We start from the raw sequence: 15,445 nt of genomic DNA, 5'->3' as shown, positions 1-15,445 counted from the left end.
CTTTTTTTTTCAAAACTTTCCTTGATTGCCTTTGATTTTTTTTTCTTCAAACAATGGCAATTTTTTGAAAATTTCTTTAACCCTGTTTCTGTTGGTTCTTAATTTCGAAGTATCACCACATGAAACTTTTAAAAAAATGTTTAATCTAGTTTTCCTAATCCATTTGATAATTTTCCCATTTTTTTTGACAGGTTATTAACAGTATGCACAAAAATATTTGGCAGTGTTACAGCGTCAACGTTAAAGAATTTACAACAGGATAAGTTTCCTTTGTTACTGTTGGTCATGAGGATACGATCGAATACAGAAGTCTTCTCAGTATTACAAGGTATTGATTGCAAGTCCCTAATATGCCATTTTGATTGGATGTATTTCATTGTGGGTTCCATTTTTGTAGTCACGTTTAATTGCAACTCTTTGTGCTACAGACCCATGATTCTTCTTTTAAAAAATGTGTTTAATTTGTTTATTAAAAACAGGGTCAGAACAATATGCCATATGATACAAAATGTTCATACTAATTCCACTATCCCTCTAGTAACCCCCCCCCCACAGAATAATGATGATACTATGAAAATGAAGATGATGATGGTGATGATGAAGATGATGATGATGATGATGATGGTGATGAAAGAAAAGATAATATGAAATCAAATGAAATAGATAAAGAAAATGAAAATGTTAATATTCTTTTTAAAATCTAAAATATAAGGGGTTTTAGATGATATAAGTGTAGTGTGTATTAAAGCACAGTCTCATATTTGACTTTAATCAATTATACCATGTCCAGAGTACAGACTAGACTCAAAACTTTGTATCAAAGAAGAGAGGCAGCCACAGTACATAGTGAATAAAGTCTTGGTACTTTAGACTCTGCATTATGTGACTATGCAAACCAAAGGTCTGTGCTTGAAGACTAATATAAATGCATGTGATTGGCTATAATCTTGAACCTGTCATACATGTATACTACCTGCAGGTAACCTATCCCTAGATGAATTAATGACGAGTCTAATACAAGCAGTTGACTTCTTTACAGAACAGCAACAAGCAGATGTTGTACAAGAGGTATGTCCTTAACGCTCTCCCTCCATACCTCTTTCTCTCTCGTTCTCTCACTCTCTATAGGCTCTGCAACTCCCCCCCCCCCTCCATGGTAGTTTCATGAGTGTTCATGCTTTCAGATCTCATGCATCTTTGGTACCAATTGTATGCAAATTGGACAAGGGTTCATGAAATCATGGCATGTTTTTTTTATAATCGCAAGTTGACTAAAAGTTTATGCCCCCCAAAAATGTATTTTGTATAAATTTGTGTCTTAAGAATGGAAAATAGTCGATGTCATTAATTGCTACAAACTGCTGATTTGACATCCAATTTGAGTCACATTTTCAAATTTAGATTCAAATCACGTCCTGGACAATATTCAATAATAGGAACAATAAAATATGTGAGAGTAAAAATAAAATACCTAAGAAATCAAACAATGAATATCAAAAGCGATAATTCATATTACTCCAATTTTCATGTATTACAATATTGGACATACTTTCCACCATTTTTTTTCTTCAAAATGTGCAAAGTTTGAAGGAAACAGTTTTCAAAGTTGAAAAATCTGGCATCTGTTTGCATAATTTGATGATATAAATTTATAACTTAACCCTGAAAGAGCCAGGTTATTTGGACCCATCTCACAGCCAAGTGAGAAAGATTACCCCCCCCCCCCCTGAGCAGTTTTAGGTCTGACATGCACTTACATAATGTTACATGTACATAGTTTCGTAATTGCATTCCCTGTTGTGGCAAATTTGGTCTAAGACTTCAAAGTAAGTCAGCGAGCGGCATGGTCACAATTTTTCGTGGGCAGATTTATTGCAAAAAATGTTGAGGGGAAGGCAGATTCTGCCCCCCCCCCCCGGGCCTTTTAGGGTTAATGATTTAGGGAGCAAAAACAAACCAACTTATTAGGCAGCAAACTTCCTTACACCTGTCTTAGTAATTTTTGTGTGTGCAAAATTTCAGGTTGATTTGTCTTGTCACACTCACAGCCTCAGATCCTGGTTGATTCCTTTCTTTGAAAGGATGAGGTTACCTGCTCTGTGTGCATCTCATTTTTACGCTTTATTACTCAAATTGTTTATATAAATGACGTTTTTTTATTCCTTCTTTAACACTTCCCTGGATACAGGAAGAAAGAAGAGCGTCATTGATGCTGAAGCTAGAGCAAGACCAGGCGTACCAAGAATCATTAATAGCAGACAGAGCAAAGGTAATATTATATTATATTCACACTGTTACAAAGTAGATTTTGCCTTTCACTAAGGCAATGTATTATGATAAAATATTCTTACCTACATTATGTTGTTGTAACAGACTCCAAAGTTAAGTTGAGTGTTGTCTTTAGTCTTTCAATCTTCCATCCATTCTTCCACAAAGTTTTATGCTCCTTCATTTACTTAATACTGATTGCCGTTTTCAAATCCTTGATCTTTAGTTAGTTGTTCTTCTCCAATAGTTGGACAGTAGGTTTGTCTGTTGTACTTTCTACCAAAGACGAAGAGGAGGGGTGTTGATTATGTTTTGAGAAGGGTGCCTGGGTTTGAAGTGGTTGGTCAGAGGGGAAGGGGGTGATCAAAAAAGACATGGAAGAAGCAAGTGGTGGAGGACTTAAAGCCTGGATGATTGACATCAATCTTCCACTATCGACCCTCCAATTATTCTTTCACTAAGTCTTATGCTCCTCCATTCACTACAATACTGATCACTGCTAGCAAATCCTTGATCTTCTACAAGATTTTTCCTTTCCTATATTACAACAGTAGATATGTCTGTTTTGCTTGCTACCATCGATCTTCAACTAATTCTTTCACTAAGTCTTCTGCTCCTCCATTCACTACATACCGATCATGGTTTCCAAATACTAAATTTTCGACTAGTTATTCCTGTGCAATAGTATGACGGTAGATTTTTCTGTTTTGCTTGCTACCATCGATCTTCAACAAATTCTTTCACTAAGTCTTATGCTCCTCCATTCACTACAATACCGATCACTGTTAGCAAATCCTTGATCATCGACTGGTTATTCCTGTCCATTAGTACAACAGTAGTTATGTCTGTTTTGCTTGCTACCATTGATCTTCAACAAATTCTTTCACAAGTCTTATGCTACTCCATTCACTACAATATTGATCATGGTTTTCAAATCCTTGATCATCGACTGGTTATTCCTGTCCATTAGTACACCAGTAGATGTGTCTGTTATGGTTTGTACCATCGATCTTCAACTAATTCTTTCACAAATTCTTCTGCTCCTTCATTCGCTGCAATACCGATTATGGCTATTCAATCCTTGATCTTCGGCCAGTTGTTCCTCTCTAATAGCAGGACAGTAGCTTTGGTACATTAATCCCTGTTTGTCTTAATATTATGATGAACATAAAGCATAAACTTTATGGTCAGCGAGAATGATTTAGCCATGGATTCGTGAAAATAATGAAAATTAATATGATATTGTAGATAACTAAACAAATATACAGTTCTATATTGAGTAAGGTAGTGTAAAGACATGGATTTATGTTTACAATAGAAAGGAGATGGATATAGCTAGAGTGAAACTTTGTAGATCCGGGTTTGAAAGGTAGCATGTTATGATTGAATAGGATATACACTGACCTAGATAGGGAATACCACTGTCTGCCATGTTATGAATGTGATCTTTTATTATTATTGTTATCAACTGTGAGACCTGGGAGTGTTTCACAATGATTTGATTCTTACTGAAGTCATTTGAAGTGTCAATACCTACGTGGTACATGTCAACTATTGGTTGCCACATGCAATATCCCCCTGTTTTGGGTTTTTACAAAAAGTAAGGATATATTCACATAAAACTTAAACTGACATTGATCAGATATAGGATAATTAAGAGATTAAGATTAATCTCAAGTTAGTTGACTTTTGTTGCTTTCACATCAAGGTACGGTGGCTGGGTAGGGTTGCAACGACCGTACCCAGCGACCAACGAAATCATGATGTGACCGATCCTGACCGATACAAGCCTGATGTGACAGCACATCATACTCAGCGACTGATCCAAATGCCCTATTCACCCTTTGTGACATTAATGTGCATAGCGTAAAATATGCGCACATCAAACTTACAGCGACCGATCGCTCTGGGCCTGACCAAATTTTGACGGCAGTATGAAAGCTTGTCCGATCGTACCTTGATGTGAGAGCAGTATTAGATTTAAAATTTATCAACATTCTCTGTAAGACAGAGCCCTGGATATTAATGATCAGGAAGTGAACTGATAAAAGTGAGAGTTCAGGACAACATCCTGTTTCTAACAAAATAAATAAGGAGCTTTGTTTTGCTTTTAATTTGCACGGAGCAAGACATCATGGTATTTAAAATACAGGGTGGAGATAGAAAACGAATAAAAAGTGAATAGACAGATAGAAAGGGTTATAGAAACTGACAAATCTCGTAGAGTAATAACCATGTTTACAAAGTATATGATACCCAGGAAATACATGTGTGTGGGGTCATTGGGAGTTGGCAATGAAGCAGTGACACTGAAATGTCCCCTAAATGGGAAACAAAGGCGATGCTGATGTACTGTATGAAATAATGTCGGTGTATTATGAACGTATGTTGAGCAACATACAGCTATCAACTGAACAATTATCTCAAAAAACTAAGTTGGTATGTGAGGGCTATTTCATAAGTATGTACATGTACTTCCAAACCATTTTATAAAGGACCTACCTGTAGTGATTTTCCTCTGTTTTCTTGTTGATATATAGTTAAAATGTTTTTGTGGATCATGGGGTAAAGAATCATGGCTTTCTTGTGGCAGTGGCGTACAGATGGGGGGAGCCTTTTGCCCCCCCCCCCCTAAATTTTTCAAGACCAAGAAAACAAGAGAAAATGAAAGAAAAGAAAATAGAGAATGGTGAAATAATATATAATTTTCTTAATATGTCAAAATCTATTACACAATTTGATTTTTGTAATAAATATGTCAGAAATTTTTGCTCGCTCGTTGCAACTTTTTAGAAATTTTGCCCCCTACGCCATATCTTGCCCCCTCAAATTTTTTTGGCTCATTATGCCACTGTCTTACGGAGTGAAGTAAAGAGAAAAATGGGGGTAAGACGTATGAAAAAAAAGGTTGAATATTTTATTGAATTGCCCTAATATTTAATCTAGGAACCTGTTTCAACAACTCTATTCCAAATTGTTTTCTTGGAATTCCGTAAAAATCGTCATTACCTAAAAGTCCATTAAGTGAACTGAAGCAAGAATGGAGAAAAAATGGGGGTTGGACATACTGAAAAAGGTTGAATATTGTATGGAATTACCCATTTGTGATTTCTCCATGCTCAGTACATCTTCAGACAAGACCTCCACCTCACTCTGACAGTCGGATGGCAGCCCTTCTTAATCCACTGATACATGTAGGGAGGTCCCTGCATTAACCGTTTAATCTTGCTCAAAATTGCTTTGAATTTCTTTTATTTTCAGCAAGAAGAGAAGGAAAGACAAGAAAGAGAAGAAGGAGAGAGGATCATGAGGGAACAACAGGAAGAACAGATGAAGAAGGCAGAGGAAGAGGTAAAACATGAAATCCCTTTTTTAAAATTTCATTTTTTTTTTTTTTCACACCAGTTATTATGCGCTTTGTTATTTATAAGTTTATCGTTAAAGATAAATACCAGTTGAAGTAACGAACTCAAAATGATTTCAAACAGAATCCAATGAAATTACCACCAAATTATTTGTATATAAATAAAAAATATCTGCCAAGTGACTCTGGAAGAAAATGCGTAATTGCTGAGGAATAAGCAAAATAAGCACGGAATTCCATCAAATGTTGGGTATTTTTCAAAGCAATATTAATACACTGTCCCACATATGCTTTTCTGTGTTAGTGATCATCAAATTATCGATTTTGAGCTAAGATTTAATGATTTTACAAAGATAAGTTTACATTAATGTACCAGATCTAGATGTATGATGATATTTTTCTCATAAAATAATTGTTTGCTTCAAATACTGTCTTTTAACTTTAAAGCAGCAGCAAGCTAATGAGCCTGACAAAGTTTCTATTCTCTACCTATGAGATAAAGATAGGTCTTTCAATCACTGACTTATTGTCCATTTCTTCTCGTTTCACCACCAGGCAATAAGGTTATCGCTAGAGCAGCAGCTAGCAGACGAGCCCGACGAGGGTTCCGACCTTCCCATCAGCACGCTGAGGATGAGACTTCCGACGGGCGAGACGATGACGAGGAGATTCCTGGCTTCTGAGAAGCTACAGATGGTGCTTGTCTTCCTAGGTTCCAAGGGCTATCACTCAGATACCCACAAGATCCTGACCACCTGGCCAAAAAGAGATGTAAGTATTGAAAACATGTAGTAGAACAAAGTTTTAAATCTGGTTTGGTCCCCATTGATCAGATTTACCAATGAATCGCGGTAGGCCCGTACGTGTACACGCACGGTCAAGTCAGTGCACGTGTACTAAATTTCATCACCGTGTACATGGTAGCATCTGCATAAAGCTTGCATGGGAGTGTAAAGTCAGTGAACAAGCTCAAAGCCTCACATTAATTCTTAGTTCTCAGACACTGCACATGTTTTAATCACTAATATGTCAATATATTTCAATTAACCTAGAGTGAGTTTACTTCCAAAATCGCCGATTTAATCCAAATTCATTCTGGAGACTCAAGTTTTTGTACCACGAAATGGGTCTGCTCCGGTCTCGAAAGCTCGAAAGCGTTGTTCAATCACACTCAGAGCCAATTTGAGAATCACCAATTACGACAGCGATCATTGCTACAGTTACGTGTTATACGCTCGTACACATGTGCTACAAAGCCTACGAACAAACGCTCCTCAAATTGGCAATAAAATAATGAAAATCAATCGATAACTTCAGTTACACTTAATTCTGCAGCGATCTGTGCATGCATGTACAGTACAGTATGCAAAATGCGCATCCAACGAGCGTCGGCGCTAGCTAGGGCCCTGCACTGATTTTCTTTTGCATTCTTTATTAATTTAATGTGCTGCTAAGCTGAGTAAACTTTTTAATTGCACCAATTTTTGTGGATTGATACTTCTAACTTCTCAGGTAAGCTTTAAAACCGTGACTTAGGCTATATAGACCCCTTTTTATATTACATTGACATGTTGATGCGGGTCCGTGTCGAAATGTCGGAAACACTGAAAACATAACTCGCTCTCAGTGTTTACAATGTGTACACGACCGAAAAACACGCCGTGTACACGTGCATCCAAAATGGACTTTCAAAACGGGCCTAAATCGCGGCAATCGTCTTTACCTCTCCCTCCACAGTGGACAATTCAGTGCATCGTCATCCTCAACCCAACCTTCCTATTCTTCCTCTTCCATTTACTTCTTCCATATCTTTGGCCATCCTCTCGCATCTTGAATTCCAATGTATCAGAAATCTATTGATGAAGAATGGTTCCACAAGTAAAAATTTGTTAGATAAATTCTAATTCTATATTTTCAAAATTAAATTTGCCCAGTGTCTAAATTAGGCAAAAGGGCAAATTCTTAAAAGCGTCGGCTTCACTTTGGTCATAACAAGTTTTATTACCCCGCCAAACTTTCAAGGGGGTATATAAGAATCTCTGTAAGGTCTGGCTGTTGATCATTCTCAGGAAGTTTGGCACACACATTGGTCTTGAGGTAAAGATGTGCAAGACATGTAAGTAACAACATATTATAGCCTATGGTGAAAATTAGGTGAAGATCCTGCGGTTTGAACTATTTTATCAATTTTCTATCAGTTCTCATAAAATTGGCTCACTTATTGGTTTCGAGGTAAAGGTGTAGGACACATATTTTGTGTGTGTGTCAGAAATCTAGTAGCCATGGTAACATATTATCTGCCCATAATTAGGGAAATATCTTGTGGTTCATATTACTTGATCAGTTTTCAACCAATTCTCATGAGATTTGGCTCACACTTTGGTCTTGGATTAAAGATGTGCAGGACATATTTCCCATGTGTTGGAAATTGTGTTGCCATGGTAAACAACATATTTGTCAAAACTTAGGCAAAAATTTTGCGATTTGAACTACCTCATCTGCTTTTAACCAATTCTCATGATATTTAGCTCACACATTGGTCTTGGGGTGAAACTAAGCAAGACATATTCTTTTCCATGTTTTAGAAACTATTTTCATGGTAACGGTGTATGGTGGGGTATTAATCACCTTCAGTAATAGTTCTGGTCACCATATATTTTTATTCTATTGACTTTGGTTTTTTGGTATTGGACAAATAAAATGAAATTGAACTTGGAAATAAAATTGAAATGTATCTTAATGTACTTTGACCTTTCTTTCCTTCTCCAATTTAGCTCACAAGCGAAGATGGACATCAAAACCTTCAACAGCTCGGCCTGTGCCCACAGGAGACTTTGTTTGTAGAGGAACGCTAAAGGAAATCCTCTTCCACAATGTTATTGTTATTACTTTCTGTGGAAGGGCACTGCTACGGAAATCTCCGCCCCCTCCGTCGAGGATCGTCAAAGCAAGGCCAAAGTACAGTCAATGGAGTCAAAGAGGGAGCAGCAACGCACCTTCTGTCTGAGTATATCTCACCTGATCCCGTTGTATACTTCCATTTTAGGGGAGATCTAAAGCGTGGATGAGTATTTAAAGGATGCAATATTGGTATACTCAATATCAGAATTTCATAATTGCATGAAATTGTTAGTTTTCTCCATTGCTTCATGGGAGCACAGCACATTATTATTTCAGCTTGCAAAGGCTTTTTAGCTTTCAGCAGCAGTTAAAAAAGAGAAACATTGGTACCTTTTCAAATTTTGTTTCTGATTTTGGGTAGCTATCATTTTTCAATTTACATGCTCACACTGGTAATTTATTTACATTTTATTGCAATACCTTTTTACTTGATTGAATATGAGATCTACTTTCATGTTCATTCATGCAAAACTGTTATTTAAAAAAAATCATTCACATTGGACAAATTTGAATTATTGTTTATTTTGCCATGCCCTTTGAATTGCTTCCTAAGGCTCACCCATTAAAATAAAATCAAAACACCACATATTTTGCTTTGCTTCCGAATTTATCAATTTTTTATGCATTTTTTTTGTCTCTGTGTACAAAAGAAAAAAATCATTCCTTGATTATGAATCGCTACAAGTTTCTCTTACAAAAATAGATATATTTGTTCTAGCTTGAGACTGATTATCCCCTAAAAAATAGGTGTTTATGTAGTAAAATTGTTAATGAACAATAATAATATCAAAGTGAAGTGTCCAAAAGATATTACCCGGATAAGAAATGTAATTTAAGCGAGCACCAAATGAAAAAAATGTGCTGCTCAAAATACCATGAAGAAAGTGATGAATAAATCTCCATCAAAAATTTTGAATAAACAAGGTCTTGGAGCACCAGTGTACCAGCCTATTAAGCTTGCTGTGCGTAAAGTTTTTAACGTCATCCAAAGTGTCTATACGTTGGATATTATTGCTTGGAAAAAGACCCTTCACCTTTCTGGAATGCCATGCTTATTTTACACATATCTCAGCTATTGCACATTTTCTGCCAGAATCATGTATGTTATTCATACATACAAACACTCCTTTGGTCATTTTAATGGATTCTGTTTTTAACTCATTTTGAGATCGTTACCACAACTGGCATGTATGTTAAAGTCATGCTGTATGAGAAATAGGTCCTGCTTGCCTTGGGTGTAAGTAGTATGTGACCACCAAGCAAGATTGGGTAGTTCGTTTCTTGGAAAAATGGCAACATGATTCTGGAGAGTATTTCAGCAAGCATCTTGTGGGTGATTTTCATTGACAAATTTGCTCTCATCCAATCCGATGCAAGGATTTCAGTAGCTTACAACAGCCATCAATGGAAATTGCTGAGAGGATGCCTTATGAAATTCTGCTTTGATGTATTGGTAAAATCTGTAATGATAGACAGATGTGCTAAAAAGTTATTGAGCCCCATCAGAAAATGAACATATTTCAAGTGATCAAGTTCTGCCATGTTTTAGATATTTAATTGTGAAATCAGGTGATAAAATATTACATGCAATCAAGTTTTTTTTTTTCTCTCTGGGCTCACCGAACATTGTAAAGTTGCTGTCTCCATTCAACACTCAGCATAAAGGAGTGCAATTTCTGGTGGGGGTTCACTAACTTTCTAGAACCACTGTAGATATCGATTGGTAACATCCTGTGGCAAAGCATTAATCCACACAACGCCACTCTCCACCCAGGTATTGAATGAGTACCCGGTAGGATGCCTTAGTTGTATGTAGTGTGCCTAGCAATTGAGTTTTGGAACTCTTTTGGGAATGCTCCCCAGGGAGTGGAGAAAGTGCATACATTGTGTGCAGGCAGTCCAGACCCAATGACTGGGGTAATAATATATCTGTAAAGCGCGTAGAGGCATCGTAATGTATTAAACGCTATATAAAAGCAAAATAATACTCTTGTTATTAACAAAGAATAAAAAGGTACATTCATTTATACATCCTTTAAGAAATTGTGAAGATACAGGTTATTTTCAGCAATTTAAAAGTTTCCAAACCCCCAAAAAAGTTCCAAATTATTGTCCTCCACAAATACATGTTTCCAGGCACATGTCATCATTACAAAGGTATGTTTATTTTCTTTATATTAGTTCTCCAGTAGGATGTACATGTTCATCTATTTAAATGTCAAGATACTGCCAAAATTACCTTCAGTTCATACACTTGATACAGGTAGATATGCACAAAACAGTATTGTAAGTAAGGAATACCATCCCTTGGATAGGATGTTAAATGGAGGCCCCTTGTAGAAGAGAGTTACCACCTTTTCATGTTATGAACCCACTGCACTATTCGTATAAGAGTAGGGGGAAACCCTGGTGTAGTGGTCCACCTGCACTCCCTTAATCAGTTATATCAGGAGGAGAGACCTGCGGGTCATAGTGATTCAGTTTGCTTTTCGCCTCCCAGGCACAGATGATGCCAAACAAATAACAATGATATATTATAGTCTCATGTAAGTTAAAGGGATGCTGCGGGCTGAAAATTTTTATATCTAAATAAATAGAGTAAAATTCACAGAACAAAATGCGAAAGTTTCATCAAAATTGGATAACAAATAATAAAGTTATTGAATTTCAAGGATTTGCATTATTCTGGTGAAACAGTTCTAGGCATGTCTTCATGAATATTCATTAGGTGGACTGATGATGTCACATCCCCACTTTCCTTTTTCTTATGTTATTACATGAAATCATAATTGTTTCATTTTTTCATAAATGTGTAAATGATGTGTCTCCATTATTATGAAATAAGTTTCAGCAAGAAATTACTAATGCACTTAATTAGTTGTCAATCCAATTGTTTTAGTTCTTGGTAGAAAATTTTTGAATAGACCTAATTTCATATGATAAAATACAAAAGAACAAGTGGGGATATGACATAATCAGCCCACCTAATAAATATCCATGAAGACATGCCTAGAACTGTTTCACCGGAATAATGCAAATCTATGAAATTCTATAACTTCGTTATTTGTTATCCAATTTTGATGACATTTTCAGCATTTTGCTCTGTGAATTTTACTATATTTATTGAGATATAAATATCTTCGTCCGGGAGCATCCCTTAGGCTTATGTTTCAACTGATTGGCCCAAGTACACTAAGCGGTATATATTCACTTGGTCTCCAAGCTGTTGGTCTCCTTCTCAGACAGTCTATAGGCTATACTCAGTTTGTCTACTATCAATTCGGTCTGGTTGTTGTTTGTTCTACTCTACACTTTTTCTGATACTCGGTCTAACTCTCATTTAATCTAATGTCCCGGGGCCTGTAACACGAAGCTTAGCAATCATTGTAGATGTTCTTCTATGACTGATTGCATTGACTACAATGTAAAATTAATTGTGAAAATCAAGCGTATGATCAATCGCTAACTTTCGTGTGATGGGACCCAGATGGTCTAATTTCCACTTTGTGTGCTCATTATTTGTTTTATTTTCTCAAATAAGAATATGGTTCATAAACATTTCATTAAGTCATAAAGATTAAGAGGCATTAGACCAAGTGGATATAAAACAAAATGTGTATAGCCTAACTGTAATGAGTCGTAATGGTGAATGGGCTTAATGGCAATCAGACCAAATAGATAAAATGGTTGTAGACGGACCAGGGCCCCGTCTTACAAAGAGTTACGATTGATCCAATCAATCTCAAGTATATGGAAATCCATCACTGTCATAATTTTTTTTCTTCAGGAAATTTACACAATGTCCTTTGAAAACAAAGAAAATCATAGAGAATTTTCAAGAAAACAGTGAATGTATGAATATACATCATAGCTAGAAAATATTTTGAACAAACATGCATAATACTGGTTGACGATGCTGGCCGTCAATAGTTAGGATTGATAGAATCAATCGCAACTCTTTGTAAGACGAGGGCCAGGATTAGACCATTTGGGATGAGATCAAAAAGAAAGTATCCAATGCAGCTGAAGACCAAGTGGTGATGAACCCATGAAGTTCATGATAGATTTCATTGAATCCCCCAAGAACATGAAAAGTTGAGACCAAGATCCCTGTTTCATAAAACTGGTGGCAATACTGTTATAAGCTGAAATAAATCAGAACAAAACTGTCATAGAATTGGGGCATGTATTGTTCACAGCAAGATCTTTTGAAAAGTGGTTCTGGCTATAATTCTTAACATTATTCTCTCTTTAGATTTTTTTATTCTGAAGTTTTGACATATTTTTTTTTCAATCAGGGAATTTCAATGATCCCTCAAGATCAAATGGCCCTTCCATATCTCTTAACATCACATTTTTTAATGTTCCTGTAACACTAAGTTTTGACAGTTTTTTTTTTCATTCAAAGTTATATTGATTCCTTAAGATCTAGGTCCAGTTTTTTACCAAATGCACAATTTCAATAACAAATTTACTATCAGCCAATCAGAATCCAGTCTCTTGAATTTCAATAAGAAGTTTTTATTGGTAGAACTCCTCTTCTGTGTTCTAATTTATTTATTTGTTGGTCATCCACAGGAAATGGCCTAAAACAATAATTAAAAAGAAATGTTCAATCCATAATCCATAATTTTGAACGAATGAAGGTATCTCTAATAAAGTAGGAATGGATAGAGAATTCCTTTTTTTTACAATGCGCATGCAGATTTTTACTTTTTTTAATGAAAATCTGCTAGAAGATGTATTTGTGCAACAACACCACCTAAGATTAGAAACATTTCAGCTTTGCTATAATCCGTAGAGGTGCTAACTTCTCCCCAGGACTTTTCAAATTACAGTTCTACAAAATTTCCAACTCATAAGTAACAGAAGAGTTAATGCTATTTCATGTGAGAATGTGTCCATTTCTTTTTGTTATATTATTTGCTGTTGATTGTATACCTTTTAAAGACTAATATATTTTTTAGTTATTATGAAATACATTTTTGCTCTCTCCTTTGATACGATGTCATATTTTAATGTATAATAACTTGATACTTTTTAAAATTGTTAGTATTAAAAAGAAAAAAAGTGTCATGTTGTAAGATTCATTTTATTTATATTGTTAGTCTCATGTGCAGTCCATGTTGAAATAAATGCAAAATGATAAATTAATAGGTCTATGGTGCCTAAAATATCAATAAGAGTCTCACATGTGTAGATTAACTTTGTTGTCATTTTAGGGAATAATATTGTGTTTGTCGATGGTCTGTATGGGTCGGTGTGTGTGTGTTTGCAGATGAAGTTGATTGGTAATAGTGCTCTGCTGTGAAAGGATCATGGGTTCAAACCTGTGTTTACACTTATAAATGCCTTATGCCCTTGAGCAAGGTATTTATCTATGTTTCTCTTTGAATACACAGTATCTCACATTGAACTTCGTATGGCAGTGATTTTTTATAGTCCATTGATTCATGTCAACTAACAAATGCTTGAAATACCAATAATAGTTATATTTATTAGTGCTTGATACTTTGTGTTTCTAAGCGCTTTACATTGAAATTATAGTATGATTTTTATAGATGTGATACTGTATTGAAGATGACTTTCATGAAAGTGGATGGAGAATATGAACTAGGAACGAAATGATATTCTTTGATCGACATCACATAAGAATGTCAAAAACATATCAGCCAGTGTTATTTTGAATATGAAATATCTTAAATGATATTGATAATGAGAATAATGATAATATTTGTAAAGCACCAAATTAATGAGCTACCGAGTAAGAAAGGGGGATATGAAAGTGAAGTAAAGAAAGAAAATTCAAGATGAAGAACAAGGGAAAAGGTATTAAGAAAAGCAGAAGTAACAGAATTAAGATACTACAAGAATTTGCCTTGATATACATGCTAATGCTATCTCCGAATTAATATACAATTCCAATTGAAAATCGAACTTTTTAAAGTAAATATACAAAAAAGTGAATTTCAAAAGTGAGTTTTGAGGTATGATAAGAAGATGGGTAAAATCATATTTTGTTGCCAGTTACCATGGTTACTGACGCATTGCCTACACCAAGTGCCAAAATTCAGAACTTGGATATCCCTTCGGAGACACCGAATGAAATTTAGGGGAGCGAAATTGCACAAGATCAATGAGATCTTGAGAGACAATGGGCATTTTCATCAAAACAATTTTACCATAAATTATAGATCACGACACATCCAATAACGTCATCGGTGACGTGGACTGATTGACTCCCAAATTCCGTGTGATTATATAGTTAGTTGTGGACAGGCTTCTGGTTGCTTCCTTATAGTCATTCATGCTTTCTCAGAAATCGGGTGAAAATAATCGATATTGATAGATAGATAGATACATACATACTACATATATAGATAGATAGATAGATAGATAGGTGGGTTGGCGGACGGATAGGCAGAGATGGATGGATGAAAGAGTGGGTGGATGGTTGGATGGATGGATGGATGGATGGATGGATGGATGGATGATGGTTGGATGGATGGATGGTTGGATAGATGGAGGTATGGATGGGTGGGTGGATGGATGGATGGATGGATGGGTGGGTGGATGGGTAGATAGAAAGAAAGATAGATAGATAGATATAGAGAGAGGGGGAGATAGATAGATAGATAGATATGGGTACATAGATAGATCAAACTACTTGAAAAAAATCTTCTTTAGGGCCTGTATGGAGGAAAATGAAATAAGTAAGGTGGTGACTTTCAGCTTTGACATTGTGGGGAATGGCGTCACCGAGAGCTGTCAATTCAATGTGCCATTGGCGTTACAGAACAGGTGTGTATGTCATTTGTCATTATCCGGCATGACAATAATCAACGGGTCGTGTGTTTAAGTATTCTACCATTACAAGGTGAAGTTAGCTAAACCTGCACTTTTACACGTATT

The 15,445-nt window shown here is 35.8% G+C and overlaps 1 protein-coding gene across 1 annotated transcript in view; it reads left to right on the top strand.

Moving 5' to 3' along the window:
- The window catches only part of LOC129271170 (FAS-associated factor 1-like), a 31,652-nt gene extending 21,397 nt beyond the window's left edge, over positions 1-10,255 (top strand). Inside the window, exons 11-16 of the mRNA XM_054908541.2 lie at positions 192-328; positions 980-1,068; positions 2,189-2,269; positions 5,530-5,619; positions 6,188-6,403; positions 8,407-10,255. Of these exons, the coding sequence (XP_054764516.2) occupies positions 192-328; positions 980-1,068; positions 2,189-2,269; positions 5,530-5,619; positions 6,188-6,403; positions 8,407-8,487 (694 nt within the window). The 3' untranslated portion in view covers positions 8,488-10,255. The remainder of the gene's footprint in view (positions 1-191; positions 329-979; positions 1,069-2,188; positions 2,270-5,529; positions 5,620-6,187; positions 6,404-8,406) is intronic.
- Positions 10,256-15,445: the final 5,190 nt, after the last annotated feature.

This window comes from Lytechinus pictus, chromosome 11 (assembly GCF_037042905.1).
Source record: "Lytechinus pictus isolate F3 Inbred chromosome 11, Lp3.0, whole genome shotgun sequence".
NCBI lineage: Eukaryota > Metazoa > Echinodermata > Echinoidea > Temnopleuroida > Toxopneustidae > Lytechinus > Lytechinus pictus.
Note: the sequence above shows the minus strand (reverse complement) of the source record. Positions and strands in the feature narration are given on the sequence as shown.